Source organism: Amblyraja radiata, chromosome 21, assembly GCF_010909765.2.
Source record: "Amblyraja radiata isolate CabotCenter1 chromosome 21, sAmbRad1.1.pri, whole genome shotgun sequence".
In the NCBI taxonomy this organism is placed as follows: Eukaryota; Metazoa; Chordata; class Chondrichthyes; order Rajiformes; family Rajidae; genus Amblyraja; species Amblyraja radiata.
Window position 1 is genome coordinate 19,665,078 of NC_045976.1, and position 25,452 is coordinate 19,690,529.

The 25,452-nt window shown below is 41.2% G+C and overlaps 1 protein-coding gene across 4 annotated transcripts in view; it reads left to right on the top strand.

The window, feature by feature from the left end:
- Positions 1-25,452, top strand: part of slc26a4 (solute carrier family 26 member 4) — a 72,703-nt gene that overhangs the window by 14,092 nt on the left and 33,159 nt on the right. For all 4 annotated transcript variants that reach the window (XM_033039721.1, XM_033039720.1, XM_033039722.1 and 1 more), the window contains exons 4-6: positions 6,971-7,150; positions 15,063-15,202; positions 15,984-16,094. In XM_033039721.1, coding sequence (XP_032895612.1) covers positions 6,971-7,150; positions 15,063-15,202; positions 15,984-16,094 — 431 coding nt within the window. The remainder of the gene's footprint in view (positions 1-6,970; positions 7,151-15,062; positions 15,203-15,983; positions 16,095-25,452) is intronic.

A 25,452-nucleotide genomic window follows, 5' to 3' on the forward strand; every position in this document is an offset into this window, starting at 1 on the left:
AAAACCACTGGTTTGTTATATAAAAAATGTTATATATGGTTTATATGATTGGAAATCTGATGCCCTATCACAGCTAGATTCCATGTGGTTGCAGACCCGCCAATCTTAAATGTTTTCTGAAATGGCCCAGCAAGGCCGCTCACTTTGTGGACAAATAAGTATACATATAAATTCTGATCTTTCCTGTGAAATATAAATTTAAAATAAAACTTTGGTAGTGACATTACACTTAAGCAAAGATGAAAAGGAATGAATGATGCCTTGGTGCACAATAAAGTCTGTGACCAATGGTGTATTGCAAGGATTGATGCTGGGACTTTTGATGTGTGCAATATACTTTAACAACTTGGATGCAGGAGGTATGATCTGCAGATGATTCAAAAATTGTGGTGGTGCATATTGGTATTGGGTTATTATTGTCACATGTACTGAGACACAGTGAAAAACTTTATTTTGTGTAATATCCAAGCAAACTTCAGGTAGTGCAAGAAACAAAAGTGCAGAATATGGTGTTAGAGGTGCAGAAAGTTGCAGATTGTTAAAAAAAAAATGTCAAGGACATCAGCAAGATAGATTGGAAGACCAGGAATTTAGCTTTAGTATACAGTGCATTCAGAAAGTATTCAGACACCTTCACTTTTTCCACATTTTGTTATGTTATAGCCTTATTTTAAAATGGAATGAATTCTTTTTTTTTATTTTAATATTTATTTTTATTAGAAGCAATTGTACAAAGAGCGAATGATCGACATAACAGTTATACCATTTTCGTATTGCTTCAGTTTTAACATTTTATGAACTAATAGCTAGATCGGAAAAAAAGAAAAAGGAAAAAAGGGAAAGAAAGAAGAAAAGAGAAAGAAAAGAAGGAATTTCAAGAAAAACCCGAAAAAGGAAAACCTCAGAACTAACGAAGGAGTGAAAGAAGCGGAGATATATCCCTCTGCCCTTCCATACGCCCGCTCACCCGACCCTAGTGTCGGTTTTGAGTTTGTGTTCAACCATTATGTTGTTGAAGAAATTCAATAAAAGGAGACCATATTTTTGAAAATTGATCTGGTTTGTCAGTCAAGACAAGCCTTATTTTTTCTAGATGTAGTGCCTCGGTCATTTCTGTGATCCACATCTTCACTGTGGGGGCTGTTATCTTTTTCCAGAATTTAAGTATAAGTTTTTTTGCAGTTATTAAACCATAGTCAAGGAAGCGTCTTTGAAATATCGTTAGATTAGGGCAGCCCTCTGACATTACTTGAATTCTTTTTTTTAATCATCAATCTACACACAATACCCCAGAATGAAGAAGCAAAAACAGGTGTTTAGACATTTTTTGGGGGTGGGGTTAGGCTGGCTTGAGTGATCGACTGGGCTGCCTTCACAACACCCTGCAATTTCTTGCGGTCTTGGGCACAGAATTGCCATACCAAACTGTGATCCATCTGAACAGGATACTTTCTACATGGTGCATATGTAGAAATTGGTAAGAGTCACTGGAGAAATTGGAGTTTCCTTAGCTTTCTCAGTCATAGCATCAATGTGGTTAAATCAGAGCGAATTGTTGGTGATGTTTACACCTGGGAACCTGAATTTTCTCCACTTCAGCACCATCGATATAGACTGGGGCTTCCTAAAGATGGCAGAGAGCTTGTTTTAGTTTACAGCATGATAAAGATCTGTTGGAAAGATGAGCAGAGCAATGGTAGGTGGAACTTAATTCTGGCAGGTTCAACCTGATGAAATTTAGAAGGCCAAACAAGGGTAGGATATACATATAAATGGTAGGCACTCAAGAGTAGCGGTGAACGGAGAGATCTTGGGTACATGTCCAGAGATCCCTGAAAGTGGCAGCATAGGTACATATGGTGGCAAAGCAAGCATCTGTGATGCCTGGCTTCATCAGCCATGATAGACACAAAATGCTGGAGTAACTCAGCAGGACAGGCAGCATCTCTGGAAAGAAGAAATGGATGACGTTTCGGGTCATCCCTTCTTCATGCCATAGGGCAGGGATGGCATGTTACAACTGTATGAAACATTGATTTTCAGAAGGCTTTTGATAAGGTGCTGCACGTTAGGCTGCAAAAGATGAAAGCCCATGGTATCAAAGGGCAGATACTAAAATGGTTAGCAGGTTGACACAAAATGCTGGAGTAACTCGGCAGGATTGTTCAGACTGCTGAAGGGTCTCGACCCGAAACGTCGCCTTTTCCTTCTCTCCAGAGATGCAGCCTTACCTGCGGAGTTACTCCAACATTTTGTGTCTATCTTTGATTTTACCAGCATCTGCAGTTCTTTCTTACACATGGATAGCAAGTTGGCTGGATGGCAGAAGAATGGAGTTAAAAGGGAAAGATGATTCAGCTGTGATTGAATGGCAGAGTAGACGTGATGGGCCAAATGACCTAATTCTGATTCTAGAACTTATGAATATGAATTTATGAAGGTCACACATGGATTATTGTGCATTTTTTATCTCCATAAAGCAGATAGGATGTGCTTGTGTCAGAGAGAGTGTACTGGATATTCACCAGGATGTTATCTGGGTTCAGTAGTATTTCCATCATAAGCAGAGATTGATTAGGCTAGATGTAGAAGCAAGAAAATTCAGATGCTGGTTTATACCAAAGATAGACACAAAGTGCTGGAGTAACTCAGCGGGTCAGGCAGCATCAGACTGAAGAAGGGTCCTGACTGGAAACATCACCCATTCTTTTTCTCCAGAGATGCTGCATGACCCGTTGAGTTACTCCAGCACTTTGTGTCTATATTTGATTAGGCTAGTTCTATTTTTCCTGGAGTGATGGATATTTACGGGTGGCTTGATTGAGATATCCAAAATTAGTAGGTGAATAGATAGGGTAGATAATGCAAGAAGGAACTGCAGATGCTGGGTTAAACCGAAGATAGACACAAAAAGCTGGAGGAACGTAGCAGGACAGGCAGCATCTTTGGGGGGAAGGAATGGGTGATGTTTCAGGTCGAGCCCCTTCCTCAGACAGTGCAGTTGTCTAAAACAAAGGGGCATAGATATAAGGATAGAGGTAGGAGGTTTAGAATGGATGTGAGAGGGAATTTGTTTCACACAGAGTGTGGTTGGAACCTGAAACACATTGCTTGAGGAGGTGGTTGAGGCAGGTACTCTCGCAACATTTAAGGGCCATCCGGACAAGCACTTGAATTGCAAGGCTTGAAGGCTACGGACCAAACAAGTAAATGGCACTGGTATAGATAAGTACAATAGTTGGCATGGACAAGGTGGGAGAAGGACCTTTTCCTGTGTGTCTGAACATATGACATTACAAAGAAGTGAAATATAAAAGTGTTTTTAAATATTGTATGAACAGCATAATCTGCTTGAATTTAGAATTCCTTGCATATTTAAACGTGTTGATGTGTATCCGTTGAATATACCTTAATTGGATTTTCAAAAATAATTTTTAGAAATCCTATCCGTTGGACTTTTGGGAAATATTAAATATCCTAAATCAACTGCGACTTAACTAGTTAGATTGGAAAATGGTCGGCAATAAAAAAGAGAGGAAAATGAAATGCTGTTTCATTCACTAGTAGAGTCACTCAAGCATATAGTCCTACTAATTGTACCATTGTTAAAGATAGGTGCTTCTAACAGTTGGATATCGAACAGTGATGCCAATCTATGTAGTCAGGTGTAAAATATAAGGAAAGTAAACAGCGTCAAAATAATCTTGTTTTATTTGGGAGATAATTTATTGAGTGTTACTAAAAATGGCAAGGTGATTTATTTTAATAGAAAATGGCAAATTATTCTCCTAAACTTTTCCATCTCAACACAGCCAGATTCAATTAGCCATTTTCAAGCAGGCTTGTATCGACCATAATCATGAGATCAAATAAGTTTATTAATGCAAAGATATAGATAAACAACATATGTTTACGTAGCAACAAAGACAGAGCTTACACATATTTTTCTGAATTATTACCTGAAAGGAGGAAGCTTAACTGGGAGTCTACTGTTCCTACAAGTTGAGCGTAAATAGTTTTCATTATTTATCAGAAAAAAAATAACTCCCTTCGTCATCATGGGGGATTTATTTATACAGGCTTTTAAAATTAGTGACTTTAATTTCTACAGCAGAGAAATGCTAACCTGCATATGCAAATTGTTCATTAGGAACTGAATTAAAACAATAGTTTTGTTTGAGCTAATGAAGATGTTGAAAATTACTTTTAGAGCAGGAGTTTTGGGAGAATAATGAGAGTATAGTAGCAGTAACAGTTTGTCATTGAGCAGAAGAATGAAAATTAATTTAACAATTGCTGATTGACAGATGTTCCTGGAATGCAAGGATGCATAGGTCACATGGAGCCTTAGATTACACTCAATAACTTGGCTATACTCTGCATCCAAGACAGTGACTTGAATATACCACCCTTAAAGGTTAGGCTGATTCATTGAAACAGCAACCCCTCATGTTTGAATCAAAGTGGCTACAGATGTATCCACATGTCAATAAACAGATAATTTGTGTGAATTTATAATAGCAATCATCTCATTGTCTCAAGGAACCACTTGAAATGAAAATAGTTTCAATGTATATATTTCATAACAATGACCCAGTCAATATCCATGTGTCATCATGTAATTTATTAGTCTTCTGGAATGTCCCATGCAACCTATTGCTACCAATGTATATAATAATACCATATGTAAAAAATATTTGGTGCTTTTTAAAAACTTTTAAATTTACCTAAATATATGTAAATTCCTGTTACTAAATTGTTTAATGCAGGAAAAAAATCCATTGCAATTCACGAAAAAATTATATAAAAATAAAGTAACTTCATTCAACATGCGGAGATATTTAGGGCATTTAACCTCGAACCTGGTTTGATTGCAGGCTGCAGAGAGAGGCAATGGAGAAGTTGTAGAGGTTAGAATTTTGATGAAGTAATTAAAACTGGAGATATATTAGTAAAAGTATATAAATGCTTAAATACATAGCAGATGGAGCAGAACTATGATGAGAACATACATTTTGTGTGTCTGCATTTTGGGTTCATAGCAACATAATGATTTCTACTTCCAAGTGAATAGCTGCAGTTAATGTGGAATGACAGAATTGCCATAGCACTGAGCTATTCAGCTCACCGACTCTTTGCCACTAAAAGCAGTCCCATTAAAAGCAAGTCTGAAGAAGGGTCTCGCCCCCGAAACGTCACCCATTCCGTCTATCCAGAGATGCTGCCTGTCCTACACTGAGTTACTCCAGCATTATGTGTCTATCTTCAATGTAAACCAGCATCTGCAGTTCCTTCCTACCCATTTACCCACTCGTTCTATCTCCAAAACCCTTCAAAATCTGTGTTTTATACAAGTTCAGCATTACTTCTCTGCTTTAGTGTCCCATGAAATTATGAGCCACGGGATCCCGGTTGTCTTCCAAACCACTCTCTCGACAGAGCCTGCCAGTTTCAAGGATTTGTGCACATGTATAACTTAATGCCCCCGCGGACCCAATCGAACCATACGTGTATCTCTTGAAACGTTTCTATATTGGCTTCCGTGTTCCACCTTCCTGCCTGTTATGCCAGCCAACATCGTACAGTCCCGAACTGCCCTTGGGGCACCATACTTTCTGTCTTAGAGTCATCCCCGTGTTTGGATTGACAACCCCATCTCTGTACTAAACCACGAGGGGTCACCACTACCCACCCCGTTTAACTACCTACTAATTGTTGCACGCAATCTGCATTTGTTTTCTCTCGGGTGCTGTAGAGAAGCTCTCCCAAACCGGAACAGACTGCTCAATGTGTGCAGTAAAAATAAAGCCCAGAATGCGAGAACATATAAACCAGAAGGAGACGCTGCGCTCTCAATGAAGCCCTGCAGGAGACAAGTCCTGTCGAGATCACTGGGGTAAAAAAAAATTGAACATATGCTGGCAAACAAAATTCAGAAATTTATTATTCACTTTTATTTTGCTGTGGAGTTCATAATTTGGGCCATATTTGATTTAGCGCGGAGCGTATTTCTGAGGATTTTAGCGGAACGTTACTTCAATATTTACCTAAGATTTTAATCAGTAACTACCTTCAGTCGCGCAGCCTCGGGGTAAATTGGATCGATAAATCAATCTTGCCTTTTTTTGTGTTAAAAGTCTGTAAATGTGTGGTTATTTTTAAAAGTACTTTATTCGGAGTAAGGTGACAGGAATGATGTTAGAAGTTTATGCGGGAGACAGTCAGGGGAGCTTCATGCCGACCACGTGTCGCCGTCACATGGCGGGAGCAGTGTGTTGTGTTTCCTCCACCATGGGCTTCCTCACAAGAGTTTAACACATTTGAGTGGTTCGGAAATCCCCCCCTCAGAGGCAGTGTATGTCGCTGGAAGTGGGCTGGCAAGATACCCATTTTACCACCTCCGCCTATTTTGCGGAGAGTCCTGGTGAATCCGCCCGTCCTGGCACAAAACTGCCTGGAAATTCCCTGGAAATTGCCGGATTTCCAAATTTCCCGGAAAACTGCCTGGAAAACTCCCTGGAAATTGCCGGATTTTTCAGATGTGCGCCGATTTTTGTTTGCGCTGGGAGCTGTTTATCCGGAAGTGCTGTTCTCTAAACCCTCTGGAGATATAGATGGTCGCCGTTCAGTGCATCCACTTGGAGAGTTTTAAAATCACCCTCACCCATTCTTCCTCTGTGGTAGAATTAATATCCGGCACAGCACATCACGGGAATAATTGCAATCTACCAAATTTGAGCAACTTTCAGTAAAAATGTCAAACTCGAATGTTAATAGTCTGAAGAAGGGTCTCGACCCGAAAAGTCGCCCATTCCTTCTCTCCAGAGATGCTGCGTCACCCAACGAGTTGCTCCAGTATTTTGTGTCTACCTCCGAATGTTAAAACTTCCTTTTCGAATCGTTGCAGGAATGTATTCAAGGGCACCACCCCTTGCGGGTTAACATTTTGTAATCGAAACACCTTCTCTTTCAGCCACCTATTCGGAGAGCGGGATAGTTTTGGAAGCTCCGATATGCCGGCAACGGAAAATCTCACTGACAACTATTTTGTGGCGCGTTCCGTTTATTCTGAAAACAGTTTCCTCGAGGAAAATGAAAGAAAAGTGAAGGTGCCTAAAACTTTACGCGACCGGCTGGCAAAGAGATGCAGGTGAGTTGAAGCTTTCCGGGTTCGGTGGTTCTCTCTAGCAAGTCGGTCGCGTCCACAGTGTATTTAACAGGCTTTTTAAATGTGTCAGCCCAATGCAAAACCCAGTGAGTTTGTTTGGAGTATCAACTCGCGGTGCTTCATTGGAGTAGCAAGGTGAATGTTAACCGAAAGAGAGATTAAGGAAAGTCCCGGGGCGCGGTGATTGAGCCGCGGGACAGTTTTTAACATCGCCCGGTGGGGTATCGCCTCAGCGCAGAGGGAGAAGAGGAGGGAAGAGACTGCAGCCCTAAGACTTTTGCCTCCATCACAGTGAGGAGATGCTGGGTGGACTCACTGTGGTGGATGTTAATATGTGTTTATTGTTGTTTTTTATTGTATTGTATTGTATGTTTGACTGCTGCAATTTCGTTCAGACTTCGGTCTGAATGACAATAAAGGCATATCTAATCTAATCTAATCTAACCAAGCGTTTCGGGAAATAGGTGGTCTCAAAGGAGGAGTGGACTGGAGGCGGGGAAAAAATGCACAGTACTACTTCTTAGAGCCCTGTACATGTGCGACTTGTTGTGATTCAAGCGGCTCGCATAGACAGACGCCAGTCAGAGTAACGGGAATTTCAATCCAGAGTATAGGGATGAAAACTAGGTTTAAGGGTTTAGCGTCTTTGTCATCGGATCAAGACAACCGCAGGTCTTTGTTTCATTCCGTGCAAATTCTTCCCTAAGATATGGCAGGATTTTTGTATGAAATCAAATGTTATGTTTTTTATCAAATCAAATGACATTTGCCTATACATTTTTTTTGGCTCTCACTGCTAACCCTGTGTATATTTATTAATGTTTGTAATGTATACCCTTAATACCTTACATTGTTGTTTCCATATTGATTTTTTTCACTCTATTGCCTGCTTTCAACTTGGTTCACTTTCATATTAACAACCTGATGACTATTTCTTTCCTGAGCATTTTCATCTATACCCCAAGCCAGTCAGCGCGCTCTAGTTTTGACTATCCTTCATTTGCCTGCTTTGTGGGCTACTCTTCATGGAACTATCTTCTGGCAGTCTGATTGCATTCCACCTTGGTCAGATCCTCTTTTAACTTGGATGCACAAGAGACTGCGGATCCTGGAATCTGGAGCCAGTCCATTTGCTGGAGGGACTTAGCAGGTCAAGCAGCATCCGTTGGAAGGTGGGAAAGGAACTGTTGGCGTTTTAGGTCTAAATCCTGCCTCAGGAACCGAGAGTGGAGCGGGGGGAGAGGCAGGAACTAGAGGTGATTGGTGGACGGAGGAATGAAGGATGATGAGCAGATGGAGCCGGGTGGAGTTGGAGACGGCTGCTGGAGGCTTGTCGCCTCTAGTAGGTTTCCCCACCCTCCTCTACTCTACCTCCCCATGCTCCATCTGCCTCTTATTTTCTTAAGTCTGTGTCATCTAATAATAAACATGTCTCTACCTCCCAACTGCATTCTTTCTCTACCCTCCCCCTTATTTGGTTTATTTGCCCATCTTCGTTCACCCCTCCTTCACCGGTCACATCTTGGTCCTGTCTCACCACTCCCTCCCTCATTCTGACATCCCTTCCTTCATGATGGACGCACTGATTAATCGTTTACTGCAATGCGCTTTGTGAGTTCCTGCTTCGTGCAGCTAGCAAATTCTATAATATAGCCATGTCCTTGTCTGTTCACTTATGAAGATGTTAACGAGAAGGAGACGAATCCCCTAAATTTAGTGTAATAGTGCAGCACATCATGTAGACCTCAAGCATATTAATTGAAATGCTAAAAAAAAAATTGTCTTAACTTTTTTCATAACTAGATCTGATGGACGAAACCTCTTTCTGGATATAGTTCTCTGGATCTCTGCTGAGAAGAGGCAAAGATAATTTTGTATCAAATGTGCTTATATGATTGAAAAATTCCAGTCTAGCATATTTGTGTTCTCCACACTGATCTTCATTTCCTGTTTGGTGAAACAGATGCAAAGTACTTGTTTAGCATCTCTCCTACATCCCCAGATTCCAAGCACAATTTTACTCCTTCATCTGTGAGTGGTACTACCTTCTCCATGGTAACCCTCTTGTGTTTAATGTAGGTATAAAAAGCCTTGGGATTTAATCTGACTCACCAAAGCCATTTTGTGCCCCCTGTTATCCCTCTAATTGCCTGCTGGAGTTCTTTTCTCTTATTTTTATATTCCTTAAAGGGCCTGCCTGATTCCATTCTCTTAAACCTTGTGTGCGCTTACTTTTTCTTTCTTACCAAATTTATAACCTCTTCGTTCATCCAAGATTTGCTTACTTTGCCATCCGTAATCCACCTCTTTACTGGAACATGCTGGTTCTCAACTTTGATCAACTGGCCTTTAAACAATTCCTACATTTCAGATATGGACTTGCCAAATATCAACTACTCCCAATGTATCCTCCTGAGCTCCTGCCTATTAATGTTTTAGTTTGCTTTACTCCAATGTGGTTCCTTTCTGCAGGGGCCACAATTTAAGAATAAGGGGTAAGCCATTTAGAACGGAGATGAGGAAACACCTTTTCACACAGAGAGTTGCGAGTCTGTAGAATTCTCTGCCTCGGAGGGCGGTGGAGGCCGGTTCTCTGGATACTTTCAAAGGAGAGCTAGATAAGGCTCTTAAAGGTAGCGGAATCAGGGGATATGGGGAGAAGGCAGGAACGGGGTACTGATTGGGGATGATCAGCCATGATCACATTGAATGGTGGTGCTGGCTCAAAGGGCCGAATAGCCTACTCCTGCATCTATTGTCTATTGTCTATTGCAAGTTCTGCCCCATCTAAGCCATTGGCACTAAGCAACTCCCAGTCAATATTAGGGATGTTTCATTCTTGAGGAATTGTTCTAAAGTGGTGTTCATAATAATTGTGAATGTTTAATTTTGTACAAATAACAATACATTAATGGGGCCCATTAAAGTTTGCACCAGAACTTGAGTGTAGTTGAGGCTTCTATTGCTATATTTCTCACAACACATTAGCAGCTGCTGCACCTCAATTATTTCATTGGATGTTAAGTGCTTTGGGATATCTTGTGTAAGGATGTGAAAAATGCTGTATGAATTCTATTTTTGGGTTTGGAGCTGGATTGGTCATCTGGGTAAGTGAGAAGGGTATTGCATCACACTCCTGACTTGCATTTGTTAGATGATGGATGGACTTTGATTAGTCAAGAGATAAGTCATAATCATTGCATTCTTGCAGCCACAATAAAGACATGGTTGTTCCAGTTAAATATCTAGTTAATGATTTCCCTACCAGATGATGCAAGGGAATATGTCAATGGTGATTGCGATTCCTGGTGATGACCACTCCTTGGTATTTGCCCGCACCGCAAGCCACTTACCTGCCCACATGCAAATGCTATACATGCAATGTCACACAAAGGCAAGCATTGCTTGATTATTCAAACAGTTGGGTTGGAAACTGAACATTTTACTTCACAGCCATTAGTGAATTCCTTTTCTCTCATTATAATGGGGTAGAGATCACCGAGATTAGGTCTATGTCAATACCCTTAAGATTTCCTACACTGGTGTCTTGAGGCAAAATAATTGCTGTCTGACTTTTGGTGCAGGGTGTGCCTTTGTCTTGTGTGCCCCCAATGACTTTAATTGTACTAGGCACTTTGATGGCCTGCTTTCCTGTGAGAGGACTACCATTCTCAGTCTTCAATAAAAGCAGAATTGAAGAAGTGAGTCGACATGTGTTTTACACTGCAATGATGCAGAAAGAGGGGATGAACATAAGGAAAATTTGTCTTGGTGCACAGATCAAGGTTGTTTTTGTCACACAATCTGTCGATGTCATATAAGAGAAGATAAAGTGCTTTTCAATCATAGCTTATTTGTCTGGTGGAAATGAATGGCAATGGTGATGTTATTGATCAAGATAACCACTCCTTGGTATTTGCCTGCTCCACATGCCACTTATCTGCCCACATTCAAATGCCCTACATGAAATGCCACACAAAGCAAAGGAAAAGGGCTGGAATTAGGGTGCAAATCAATTGTCGCTCAAAGCCTTAATAACACGGAATGCTAGAAATACACAGCAGAGGAGTGAGCACAAGTACAGGCAATGAAGCAGGTACAGAGCGTCTGCAGAGGAAGAAAGTTAACATTTCATATTAATGATCTTTCATCAGAACTGGAAAAGTGAGAAAACAGGCATACTATAAATTCCAGAGATTGGGTGTGGTGAACAGAACAAAAGAAAAGCATTTGAGATTACATCAAAAAACACAATATTGGTCCATCCAATCAAAGGCATTTCTTCTATTCTCCTGGCTCCTTCCTACTTAAAATGCGGTAATTTTCTCATTTTTCCAGTACTGATGAAAAGCCATGGATCTGAAATATTTACCCAGGTTCTCCCTCCACAGCTGCTGCCTGACTTGCAGAATATTTCCAGTATTTTATGTCCGAAATCCAGCATTTGTGTTATTTTCCATTTTGGCTTATTTCGTCCATGATTGAACAAAGTATGCTTTAATTTCCTTGGTATCCAATTTTATTTTTGATCTCTAGTGAAATGCTTAACGATTGAGCATTCCCACCCTTCAGGTGTAGGGTTCTAAAGTGTCAAGGTTTTTGAATGCAAATGCCCTCTTTTCAATTCCATTATATGGCCAACCCTCTGAGACCAAATTCTGCACTGTCCCAGATCTTCACTGTTGTGTATTACAATGAAACCATGTCATTTTATTCTAAACTTCTGATAATCTGGGCCTTTTGTAGGAGAAAGCTAATTTAAAAAAAAAACAATCTCAATCCAGGAATCAATCTCTTAAAAACTTTGTAACATTTTCTCAGAAGCAGGGATATCCTCCTTTGTTCAGGAGGCTAAACGTATACAGTGCCTCATCAAAGTCCCAATTAATTGTAATTAATTTATTTTCCTATCCAATTATATTGCAATAATGAAACACATACCATATTCCCCTTAAAATTACTTGTGCTGCCCGTTTCCTTCCTCTTAATCATTTGTAAAGAAACCTAGGTTCCTTTAAAGACAAACATTTTCCAGATTCTTGGTCTTTAGAAGTTATTCTATTTTTGAAGGTGTCTTATCCTATTTAATAACTTCATATTTCCATGTTCTATTTTATCATTTTTTGGGCATGGAGATTTGTCACAATGGTATAGATGAAATGTCATGGCCTTTCTCCTGGAGTGTTGAATGACTAGTTATTTTTGGCTGTCCATTTAAGCTATTCTTTTGCAGCCTCTCATTGTTTTTGCAACCCGCATTCTCACCTAGCTTTGTAACATGGTGCAGCTTGAAGCATGGCACTTTGTCCCCATCTCATAGATATTGTTTGTAAATAGCTAAAACCCCCTACACAGATTCTGGCAGAAAAATTGTAACCTGCATAGACCTGTTTTACCAGCTCTTTTCATTCTGTTAACCAATCCTCAGACCATCTTTTCCAAAATCTCATGACGGATAATGTCATGTAACAGCTTCTCTGCGTCACCTTTATAATACTTTATTGAAAATTAAAATTCACCACTTCCATTGGTTCTCTCTTACCTACACTGTTAATTAAAATACAGAAATCTCCAGTGCACAAGCACTTTCTCTTTCTTGAATTGTGTTCTGCCACTGATTATTTTCCGTTTTTATTTCAGATTTCCAGCATCTGCAGTTTTTTGATTGTTAATATTTTCTTAGTGCACTGCTTATTTATTCTCTCACCATAAAATTGAGTGATGTGCGGATTAGTTTCTTACTTCCTCTAGTCTCTTCTTTCCTTCGCCCTCCGATCCTTGTTAATAATGACCACGAATTTGCTGCCTTCCATTCTGTTGGTAAAAGATTTGTGGAGATTTGTTGGCCGTTTACTCCATTAATCATTCCAGTATTAGAACATAAGACATAGAACAGTACAGCACAGGAACAGGCCCTTCAGCACACAATGTCTGTATTGAACATGATGCCAAGGCCGACCCTTATCTGCCTACGTATAATCCATTTCCCTCCATTCTATGTATATCTATGTGCTATCCTAAATGCCACTATCCTATTTACTTCCGCCACTACCCTGATAGACATTCCAGGCACTTGCCAAACTCTCACATGATACATAGATTTTTTTAAATACTTGCACCACTCATCCACCTTAAACTTTACCCCTCTCACCATAAGTCCATGTCCTCTAATATTTGATTTTCCATCTGGGAAAAAAGTTCTGCCTCCCATAATTTTATGCACATCTATCAGGTCTCCCCTCAACCTCTGGCTTTCCAAAGAAAACAATTCAAATCTGTCCAACCTCTCCTTGTAACCAATGCTCTCTAATCCAGGCATAATTCTGGTAGTCCTTCTCTGTACCCTTTCCAGAGCCTCTACGTCCTTCCTGTAATGGGGCATGCTGAACAGATGTGATCCGTCATGATGCTGTTGTACGAATTGGATCCTGAGGCAAGCAATGAGGATCATTGATCTATTTCCAAGTCAGGATAGTGTGCAACTAGGAGATGAACCTGCAGTTGGTGGTGTCCTCATGTGCCTGTGGCCTTTATCCTCTTTGTTAAGGGTGTAGGTTTGTGACGTACGCCTAAATAGCTGTTGTGAGCAAATGCAGTTCATTTTGCATTGCAGCTATTGTGGGTTGATGTAGTAGGGTTGATTATTTATGATGGTGAATGGTGTACCAATCAAGCAGTCTGATTTATTCCGTTTCGTTAGAGAATCGTGAGTTGTTGGTAGTGCACTTGTCCAAACAAGCAAAATATCTTCCACCATGTTGTTGACATACCTTGCAGATAATTTGAGAGGTTTTGTGGTGTCGGATGAATCACTTACTACAGGATACCCAGCCTCGGATCTACTCTTGCAGCTGATATTTATGTGGCAGGTTCAGTTGATGTTTTTTTCTGGTGAATAGTGACCCCAGGAAGTCGATGGTGGGAGTCATAGTGATAATAATGTTGTTGGATTGCAAAGGTACATGGATAGACACCACCTTGTAGGAAAAAGAGACACAAAATGCTGGAGTCATTCAGAGGGTGTCTGGAGAACATGGTTATGTGACATTTTGGGTCAGGACCCTTCTTCAGACTATGTAGGAGAGGACCATCATCTAATGCAGGGAATTGTAGGAGGTAGCCATGATAAATAAATCATTGAAGCAGTCACAACATCATTTGGGCCTGCCAGTCCCTTTGCGATTAGTAAGCTCACCAGTGCTCTCTTTCTTCTTAATGATGTTTCAAACAATTAATTTTGGTAAGCCTAAGGTTTGGTAAGCCTAAGGTTTTATTCATGTTTCTCAGTCTCATAATGGCTTCTTTGACTTTCATTGGCACAACTTTGGTCCTCATGTTGATAAACAGCAATAAAAGTTTCCGAAAGACTGGAGGAAATATTAGGTGGTGAGAGCTCTTGTACCTGCATTAAGGAGGCAATTAAACACACCTAAGAAATGACAAACACCTGGGAAGCCATGTGTCCCAAACCTATGGTGCCCTGAAATGAGCTGTAGTTTCTACATGATGAAACCAAAATGTATAAAAATAGCCTTTAATAAAATCTGACAATGTGCACTTTAACCACATTTGATTTTTTTTCTATTTCAAATCTCAAATTGTGGAGTACAGAGGCAAATAAATAAATGATGGGTCTTTGTCCCAAACATTATGGAGGGCATTGTATGATCTTTTGTGTTTATTGTGTATATATTTAGATTGTTTTGGCTACTTTCAGTTTTGTTTTTGGTTTGGCTCATGTTACAAAGGAAACTTATGCATGACTTGATAACTTGATAAATGTTGAGATTGACAGTTGTAAATTGAGCTACAATGCCTTTACCTTTGGTTCCCTTTTTTCATATATTCCATCAGATTATATTTATGATTTTTGTAATTTTTATTTTCACCACAGTTGCACAACTAAAAAGGCACTGGGTATTACTAAATCTCTGCTTCCTGTACTGGATTGGTTGCCCAAATACAAACTGAAGCAATGGCTGCCTGGAGACATTATCTCTGGTCTGAGCACTGGTCTGATTGCAACATTACAAGGTACGTGTGTTTACAAATTAACACATTTAAAATTTTGATTTAGAAATTGTAAGAATTAATTGCTTTTGTAATCCACGCCGTTGTAATTTCTATTGTCAGTTAATTTAACTGATAATGAAAATTATTTCTCCTTTTCACAAAGTCATTAATGATTAAACTTTTAAACTAATTCTTTAGTTATTCCTATGTATTATTTAGCACTCATGGTACTTTATGAAAAAAATATGTGCCTTTCTCAAATTTGTAAGTTTGCAGCAAGAGAAAGTTTATTCTTCTCTCTGAAGCACAAATACACAGGTCCTTCATTGGTTACAAAAGAAAGGGATTCACAAATACATGGATGCATTGATCATTACCAATATACACCCAATTGCTTTCTGCTATACTCCATGGTTACATATGTTTTTTACTGCTTAGGTTTTATTTAGTAGTATTAAGGGAGTGCTTCATAACAGATTTTGCAACTGTAACGATAAATAAATGTAATTGTTATATTGGCATTATGTGCAGCACAGACATTGTGGGCCAGAGGATCTGTCTCTGTGTTGTACTGTTCTATACTCTACATTTGTATTCTGGAGTCAAATTGAAACACAACTTTATAAAGAAACATTATCACAAGATAAACATATCCTGCTGGCAGAGACTTCAAACATTGGGTGTCAAGGAGACAAGTCTTGATTGGAACTATTTATCTCTTGCATTGTCCGTGTTGACATATATTAGATATTGAAACAATGGAAAGTGTTATGGCAATAAATATATATTTTTTTAATTTTAGGTCTGGCTTTTGCTCTATTGGCTGAAGTTCCTGTTGGCTTTGGTCTGTACTCTGCTTTTTTCCCCATTTTACCTTATTTCTTCTTGGGAACATCAAAGCATTTAGCAGTGGGTGAGTATATGCTGTGCCAGTTTTTGAGCACTTTTACTGTTCCTCCCTCCCCCCCCCCCCCCCCCCCCCCCCCAATCCCCCTCTACGCACCACAGGTAAGAGTTTGGATGAGGGCAGAGCGTTCAGATTGCAAAAAAAAAGGCTAAATGAACAGACGGAAATTAAATGAAAATGTTTCTCCAGAAAAAGAAAGGAAAAGAACCAATCTGAATATGTTGTGGGAGAAAAATTACAAAGTGCTAATGCTATGCAAAGGGGTAGAACGCTAAATTACCATAATCTATACCTGAGTTTAAAATAATTAAAGCACAAAGCTTTAAATGAGTGACCATAAATGGGTTTGGGTGGGGATGCTAGTATTGAAGGTAGACAGTAACGGTGGCTAGTGAAAAATTATAGACAGCAACAGGGTTTTGAACAGCCACACTGGCAGAAAATAACGGCATTTTTGGGGATTGCAGCTTGTTTAACTGGAGTCGGAGTGTTTCCCCTCCCACTGTATAAGGTGGCAACACAAATGAGGCAAAGAGGAGGGCGAGTGAGGTGCCAGCACGTCCTAACCCCAATGTGGATGATGGTGATGGGTACTATTGGAATGGTACTTGCTGAGACTGGACAGCACTAAGGCTGAATCCATTTCTAATATGTGTCGGAAGGAACTGCAGATGCTAGTCTAAACTAAAGATAGACACAAAATGCTGGAGCATCTCTGGATAGGAGGAATGGGTGACGTTTTGGGTCGAGACCCTTGGGTTTCGACCTGAAATGTCACCCTTTCCTTCTATCCAGAGATGCTGCTTGTCCCGTTGAGTTACTCCAGCATTTTGTGTCTATTACCATTGATAATATGGTGTCCTTGTACCTCATCTTCATTGTCCACCTTCTTTCATTTCATAATTTCTTCGAACTTATGGGACTAAAGATGCAGATGGTTCAAAAATGCATTTCGTGCTTTCCCGCTTTCCCTCCACATCATAACATGACCCTTTGTGGTTTTCTCCTTCCAAGTAACTGAAGAAGTGCAATCTGTAGTCGGTGGAAGAACAGCAAAAAACACAGATTGTGGAACACATGTTAATCATTTCAAGTTGGTAGCCAGCTGTTCTGAAACTTTGTGAATTTAGAGTATGGCAAAGAACCTTGAACAGGATGTGGTGAGACACCAGTTATAAATGGCTTGTAAACAATGTAGAGGATATGTACAAGGTTGCGCATGTGCTCTGCTGCAAAAATTGCATGTTGGCATGCAGTGGAGTTACCTAGAAAGGAATATTGAAGGAATACCCAAAAAGGGATATTTTGAGAAGCCCACCAAAAGGTTTGCATGCAACGAGTTGTGCGTACTTCTGAGCTTTGTACAGAAAGAAGGCAATAACTTCTAGTTTATAAATATTGTACAGCCCTGCAAATCATAAGGGGTTGTAACATGCTATAGTGATCCATCATTCTGTCATACAATGGTGTATTGGGATTTCTAAGGTATTGCTATGACTGCAATGCCCATGTTGTCGGCTGTGAGCTTTCAACTCTACATGTTACAACTACTGTGTAGACAGTATAATATCATAGGCACATAGTAAATAGGCAGTTATGAAATATGTAAAGCTGATTAATGACTACTTGCATGAGGTACAGCATTTCATTCATAATGATAGTTTAGTGATTTTATTATGCGGCATGCAGTACTCCATCCCAAATCTTGGCAACATGCATGTGGGACAGCAAGGATGTCTGGTAACATCCTGCTTATGCAGATGCACTACCCTTCTCATCTTGTACACAATCTTATAAAAATGTAACTTTAGATGTACAGAAGGATCTTGGGGTCCAAAATTCTAAATTCCTGAAAGTGACAAAACAAATAGATAAAGTGGTAAAGAATACATGTGGTATGCTTGCTTTCATAGGTCGAAACATTGAGTACGAGAGTCCAGAACACGTGATGCAACTTTATAGGACTTTGGTTAGGCCACAATTGGAATATTGTGTGCAATTCTGATCACCCCATTACAGGAAGGATGTGGAGGGTCCGAAAAGGGTGCAGAGGAGGTTTGCCAGAATGGTGCTCAGTTAAGGGGACTTTAGCTTCTGGGAGAGGTTGCACAGATTTGGGTTGTTTTTCTGGTATGTGTGGACACCTGATAGAAGTATATAAAGTGATGAGAGGCTCAGATCGGGTAGACATTCAGAACCTTTTACCCCAGGATGGAAAACACAAATACTAAAGAGCATAGTTTTAAGGTGAGAGGGGCAAAGTCTAATGGAGAAGCGCAGGGCAACATTTTCTATACAGAGAGTGCTGGGTACCTGGAATGTGCTTCTAGTGTTAGGGGTTGAGGCAGATACGATAGTGGCATTTAAGATACCTTTGGATAGGCATATAGATATGCAGGGAGTGGAGGGATATGGATTATGCTCAGGTTGATTCGAGGTGGTCTTGGCAAGAAATTTGACACAGACATTGTGGGCCAAAGGGCCTATTCTTGCACTGTACTATGTAAAACACCATTTGTAGATCATTAGCAGCAACCAAATGAGTTTGATTAGAAATTCTTGGGCTTTATTTCTAGCTCCATTTAATTAGTGCAAATGTGGGATCCAGATGCCACTGAAGTGTCAGTGATGCAGTTGAACAAAGGGAACTATGAAGGCATGAGAGGGGAGCTGGCCAAGGTAGACTGGAAAGGGATCCTAGCAGGAATGACGGTGGAACAGCAATGGCAGGAATTTCTGGGCATAATCCGGAAGACGCAGGATCATTTCATTCCAAAAAGGAAGAAAAATTCTAAGGGGAGTAGGAGGCAACCATGGCTGACAAGAGAAGTTAGGGATAGAATAAAACTAAAGAAAAGATGTATAACACAGCAAAGAGTAGCCGGAAGCCAGAGGATTGGGAAACTTTCATAGGACAACAGAAGGAAACAATACGGGCAATACGGGCTGTAAAGATGAAGTACGAAGGGAAGCTGCCAGGTATATAAAGCAGGACAGTAAAAGCTTCTTTAGATATGTTAAGGGGAAAAAGAGTAGCAATGTCAAATGTGGGTCCCTTGAAGGCAGACACAGGTGTAGTGTATTTTGGGTACTTGGAACTGACTCAAAAGAACTCTCAGATACAGGAGTAAATTAACAAGCTTCTTTATTGCTGGACGCCACCATGAGTCTCCTCCAGCGCATGCGTCCCCTCGCACAAGACATAACATATGCTAATTACATTATATACATTACACTGCTCCCCCTTTTACTTGGAGGCAGGTAACACCATTTACATTATATACATTACACTGCTCCCCCTTTAGCTTGGAGGCGAATAACACCATTTCTACTACATTAAATATAATTGATTAACACACAGTTGCAAAATTATATTATTACAGTCATCTGACATTACATCCTCATAACTGTAAACTGTATCTAAACTTAGCACTTATAATGGTTCATTCCACTCATCTTTCTAATCACTCTAGCAATCAATCTACCTGTATCTCTGCCTCTTCCCTTTTTAAACCCTAATCTAATTTGCAGATTTCTTCCTGTTCTTGATATTCTGCTAAAGTTAACATTTCCTCTGTTTCTGTTCTTTATTTGTAGGTTGCATCTGACACATGACTGCAGGTTTTCGTTTTTCAGTCGCTCAATTTCCTGGCGCTGCATATTTATCTGCTCTTGTATAATGACATTCTGCAATGCATAAACATTTGTCCATTGCTCAGTGAAGGAAGCTCCATGCTGGACTATACTGAAGTGTCCTAATCGCAATCGGTCCTGCATACTTTTGTCTCGACCGACAAGCCTCTCTTCTTTAGACTTTGCTGTTAACAGCTTTTTGCTCATCGTCCCACATTTATTTAACCGTTCTTTGCAACGTTTAAGCCTTTTTTGCTGTTCGTCTATTTGTCTTCTTAAATCACCTTTCTGGTTATTCATCAAGAAGTAGGATCTATACTGTCCTTGCAATACAGCAGTGGCTTTGATTTGCGCTCTGTATATTTCTCTTACTACATAAGCACGGTAGTGATACTGCACTACAACTGCTGTATAAATCGGTTTGAGGAAGTCTTTCCTATATCGTTTAAGCCTTTTGTATCGTTTCAGCCTTTTCTGTTGTGCATCTATTTGTCTCCTTAGGTCTTTCCTATACCAACTCATACGGAGTACTGACTGCACTTTTACAGTAGCTCTCTTTTGCTTAACCCACTGCCTAACCACCATATTCTTGTAGGCAGTCTGAATGGTAATAGTTGCATCCCTCATTGACTGATATTGCACAAACTGGGAATGCCCTATTTTGCATGCTTTGTACCATCTCTGGATCGAAATGACTGCTTGACGCACAGCTCTGTACCGTACCCTTAATCGGTAACCACGGTATGCAGCTTGCAGAGTGACTACAGCCGCCTTTTGCATCAAGAAATGCTTTCTTGTAATGCACATTCTTATGAATGACTTAATACAGCGTGCTGCCTTGGTTTTCTCTACCAATACTCTGGCTTTGATCCCGCGGTACAAGGCCTGAATACACACCACTGCTTCTCTCAAACTCATATACTGTCTCACTTGGACATCTCTTATCTGGCATGCTCTGTATCGTTGCTGTACCACAATGGCAGACCAGCGTAGTTTCTTAAAATACTGACGCTGTTTATACATCTGATAATAAGTCTGTCTGACCTTGACAGATTTATGCATGCCCCGCAGTTGCCTTCGAACAAGCACTCCACGGTAGGCTGCTTGAAGCAGTACAACGCTTCTGCGTTCCTTCATGTAAGTTTTGCGATCACTTTCCATTTGAAGGTGTGCCCTATAATGGGTTTGTACTATTATAGCTGCCAATCTCATTGCCTTGTATTGACGGTATACTCTGTGCCTTCTAAATGCTGCTTGTATTACCGTTGCTGCCTTCTGTTTGTTCCGGATTTCTCTCCGTACCTTCATACCCCTGAATGCAGCTTGAATAGCTAGGGTTGCCCTTTGGATGGCAATTTCTCTTTGCCTTTGACTTCTGCCACTTTGCATTTGCCCTTTGTCCCTTAGCACTTGACTTGTGTCCCTTTTGCACTTGACCTTTGTCCTTTTGCACTTGACTTGTGTCCCTTTGCACTTGACTTGTGTCCCTTTTGCACTTGACCTTTGTCCTTTTGCACTTGACCTTTGTCCTTTTGCACTTGACCTTGGTCTTTTGAGAGACTCTCTGCCCTCTTTAGTTCAGGCTCCATGCCTCTGGATACCCTTGGAGGTTTTGGCGAGAAATGAGCCATTAAAGCCTCCTTACACTCCTCATACATTTTATCTGTGGGCTTAAATGGCAGCAGTAACATACGTAAGGTTTGATAACCCTCTCTTCCTAAGCCTAATATGAACCATGCTCTCTTCTTCTCCTCTGCAGCAATATCATTGGAAATGAAACAAGCCTCCAAGACTTTGGTCCATTTCTCAAAATTACACCCATAATCTAATTGGGGCACGTTTCCTACAATTTGAAAAGCCATGCTACCTGTTGCTATTCAGGTGCACTATCTTCTTTTCTCTCACTGTGTATTCTGCACTAGACTTAATCCTTCTACACACTAAGAAGTGATCCAGCCCACTGACTATTACTAATTCTTATAATAATAGATTTATACTATTAACCAACATTTCATGTTAATAGACATTTAAATTTTTTTAACCATATTCCTGCTATGCACACAGATTTACTATTAATAACAGTGACCAATGCATTACATCCAAACAGTCCCGCTTTTACTGTGAAGGAATAGTGAACAACGCATTACATTCTACAGTCCTGCTTTTACTTTGAAGAATTTCACCGGTCCAGCTTGTCGGCCTATGGACTCCAGTGCCTTCACGACCTCTCGAGCTGTCCCCACCGGTACTTTTGCTGCTGGCCTCGCCAGACCTCCACATTTGCTGCTTTTGCTGGTTCCTCCGGGCTTCACCGTTACTTTTGCTGCCGCTGGCTCGCTGCCAAGTCGACTACTGCTGCTCTGCTGACTTGCCTGCCCGCTGTCTCCACAGCCCTCACGACCGGGCTGACTCTACTCCCGACCGGGCTGAAGTGCTTGAGTGCTGTGTCCTGCTTCTCTCGTGCGGACCCACTCTTTGCTCGGGGCTGGACTTCCTCTCACGTCCGGGCTTTCCCCCTCGGCCAGTCCCCTTCTCTTGCGCGGCCGGACCCTCTCTTCTGCTCATGGTCGGGCTGACTCTGCTCCCGACCAGGCTTTCTCTGCTCACGGCCGTCTCTTGCGACCGGGCTTTCTCTCACGACCGGTCCGCTTCTCACGCGTGGCCGGGCTTTTTTTTCTCGCTGCTGGACCGCTTCTCACGTGGCCGGCTTTCTCCCTCGACTGGGCTGACTCTTCTCCCAGCCGGGCTGACTCCGTTTCGTCGGTGGCTTCACTGGACCTGTCCGTGACCTATCCAGTACTAGGCCCTCACTCAACGTCGTTGGCGGCTCCTGGGCCTGGCTGTGGGCTACACAGCCCTGGAAAATGTCCGAAGTCGGTGGCAGCTGCTGGGCCTCTTCTGCCCCTTTGCCTTGACTACACAGCCCTGGAAAATGTTCCAGGTAAGTTGACACCGTCGCTGTCCTGCTGGTTAGGCTTCCAGCTTTCGGCTGCATTCTTCGGTGACACTTACTTACTGCCCCACTTGTTTTCCTTGCTTCCTGTTCCGACCTTGCTTTTCTTTGGCGCCAATCCAAAACCGTTTGGCGCCAAATCTTTTGGCTTGGTGCCGTTCCACTTTGTTTCCAAACACAACCTTATTTTTTTCTGACAGTCCTTCTTCTTTCCTTTTCTGTTCTTTTATCCTCTTCGTGCTGTTGTTGTGTGTTTTGGTGTACCAATTCACCTAAAACTTATACAAAGACTATTCAGCTTGAGGAATTTGACAAAAGGAAAACTCAGTCTAAAATGAGTAACAATCCGAAGGACGACATCTTGCCACGTAGACACAACATAGAGATAGCCTGACAAAACTCGCCGACTTGTACAGCTGATGTTTTAAATGCAGTCCCCGGCATAGAGGGATCTGCAGGCCTCTCTTGTCCAGCTCACAAACAACTGCGACACAACTCCGTATCTACAGTTTAAACTGTTAAACAATCCTGTGTGTTGCAAAATAGTCCTGTGGGTGAGTTCACAAACTCTATCCCATCCTCGTCGCCAATTGTAGTGTATTTTGGGTACTTGGAACTGACTCAAAAGAACTCTCAGATACAGGAGTAAACTAACCAGCTTCTTTATTGCTGGACGCCACCATGAGTCTCCCCTAGCGCATGCGTCCCCTCGCACAAGACATAACATATGCTAATTACATTATATACATTACAACGGGTGAAATTATTATGGGCAACAAGGAAATGGCAGAAGAGATGAATAGGTACTTCAGATCTGTCTTCACTAAGGAAGACACAAACAATCTCCCAGATATACTGGAGGACAGAGGATCTAAGGGGGTAGAGGAACTGAAAGAAATTTTCATTAGGTGAGAAATAGTATTGGGTAGGCTAATGGGACTGAAGGATGATAAATCCCCTGGACCTGATGGTTTGCATCCCAGGGTCCTCAGGGAGTTGGCTCTAGAAATAGTGGATGCATTGGTGATCATTTTCCAATGTTCAATAAATTCAGGATCAGTTCCTGTGGGTTGGAGGGTAGCTAATGTTACCCCACTTTTCAAGAAAGGAGCGAGAGAAAAACGGGGAATTACAGACCAGTTAGCCTGACTTCGGTGGTGGGAAAGATGCTGGAGTCAATTATTAAAGAGGTAATAATGGGGCATTTGGATAGCAGTAAAAGGATTAGTCAAAGTCAACATGGATTTATGAAAGGAAAATCATGCTTGACTAATCTTCTGGAATTTTTTGAGGATGTGACAAGTAAAATGGATGAAGGGGTGCCAGTGGATGTAGTGCATCTAAACTTTCAGAAAGCCTTTGATAAGGTCACGGGAGACTGGTGACTAAAATTAGAGCACATGGTATTGAGGGTAGGGTGTTGACATGGATAGAAAATTGGTTGGCAGACCAGAAGCAAAGAGTAGGAGTGAACGGGTCCTTTTCAGAATGGCAGGCAGTGGCGAGTGGAGTGCCGCAAGGCTCGGTGTTGGGGCCACAAATGTTTACCATATATATTAATGATTTGGAAGAGGGAATTAGGAGCAACACTAGCAAGTTTGCGGATGACACAAAGCTGGGTGGCAGTGTGAGCTGTGAAGAGGATGTTAGGAGGTTGCAGGGTGACCTGGACAGGTTGAGTGAGTGGGCAGATGCATGGCAGATGCAATATAATATAGATAAATGTGAGGTTATCCACTTTGGTGGCAAAAAAAAGGGGGCAGATTATTATCTCAATGGGTTTCGGTTAGGTAAGGGGGAGGTACAGCGAGACCTGGGTGTCCTTGTACACTGGTCACTGAAAGTTGGCTTACAGGTACAGCAGGCAGTGAAGAAAGCTAATGGAATATTGGCCTTCATAACAAGAGGATTTCAGTATAGGAGTAAAGAGGTTCTTCTGCAGTTGTATAGAGCTCTGGTGAGACCACATCTGGAGTATTGTGTACAGTTTTGGTCTCCTAATTTGAGGATGGACATCCTTGTGATTGAGGCAGTGCAGCGTAGGTTCACGAGATTGATCCCTGGGATAGCAGGATTGTCATCTGAGGAAAGATTGAAAAGACTAGGCTTGTATTCACTGGAGTTTAGAAGGATGAGGGGGAATCTTATAGAAACATATAAAATTATAAAAATGTTCCCAATGTTGGGCGAGTCCAGAACCAGGGGCCACGGTCTTAGAATAAAGGGGAGGTCATTTAAGACTGAGGTGAGAAAAACCATTTTCACCTAGAGAGTTGTGAATTTATGGAATTCCCTGCCACAGAGGGCAGTGGAGGCCAAGTCACTGGATGGATTTAAGAGAGAGTTAGATAGAGCTCTAGGGGCTAGTGGAGTCAAGGGATATGAGGAGAAGGCAGGCACGGGTTATTGATAGGGGACGATCAGCCATGATCACAATGAATGGCGGTGCTGGCTCGAAGGGCCGAATGGCCTCCTCCTGCACCTATTTTCTATGTTTCTATGTCTATGTTTCTATGCTACTGAATCATGGCAGAGGTCTTGAAAACGGATTAACTTTTGTCTGCTCTGAACTTCAAAATGGCAGTGCTAGTTTCAAATCGGCCCTACTATCTGACTAACATCACAATCTGCCTACGTTGCACAACAGATATTCCCTGCAAGTACGAACATCTTGCTATATTAATTATTTTGTGATTTATCTCAAGGATGCAATTTGGGTGATGCTGAGAAATCTCAGCTGCGGAAAATAACATTTGCGATAAGAGTACAAACCAGGAA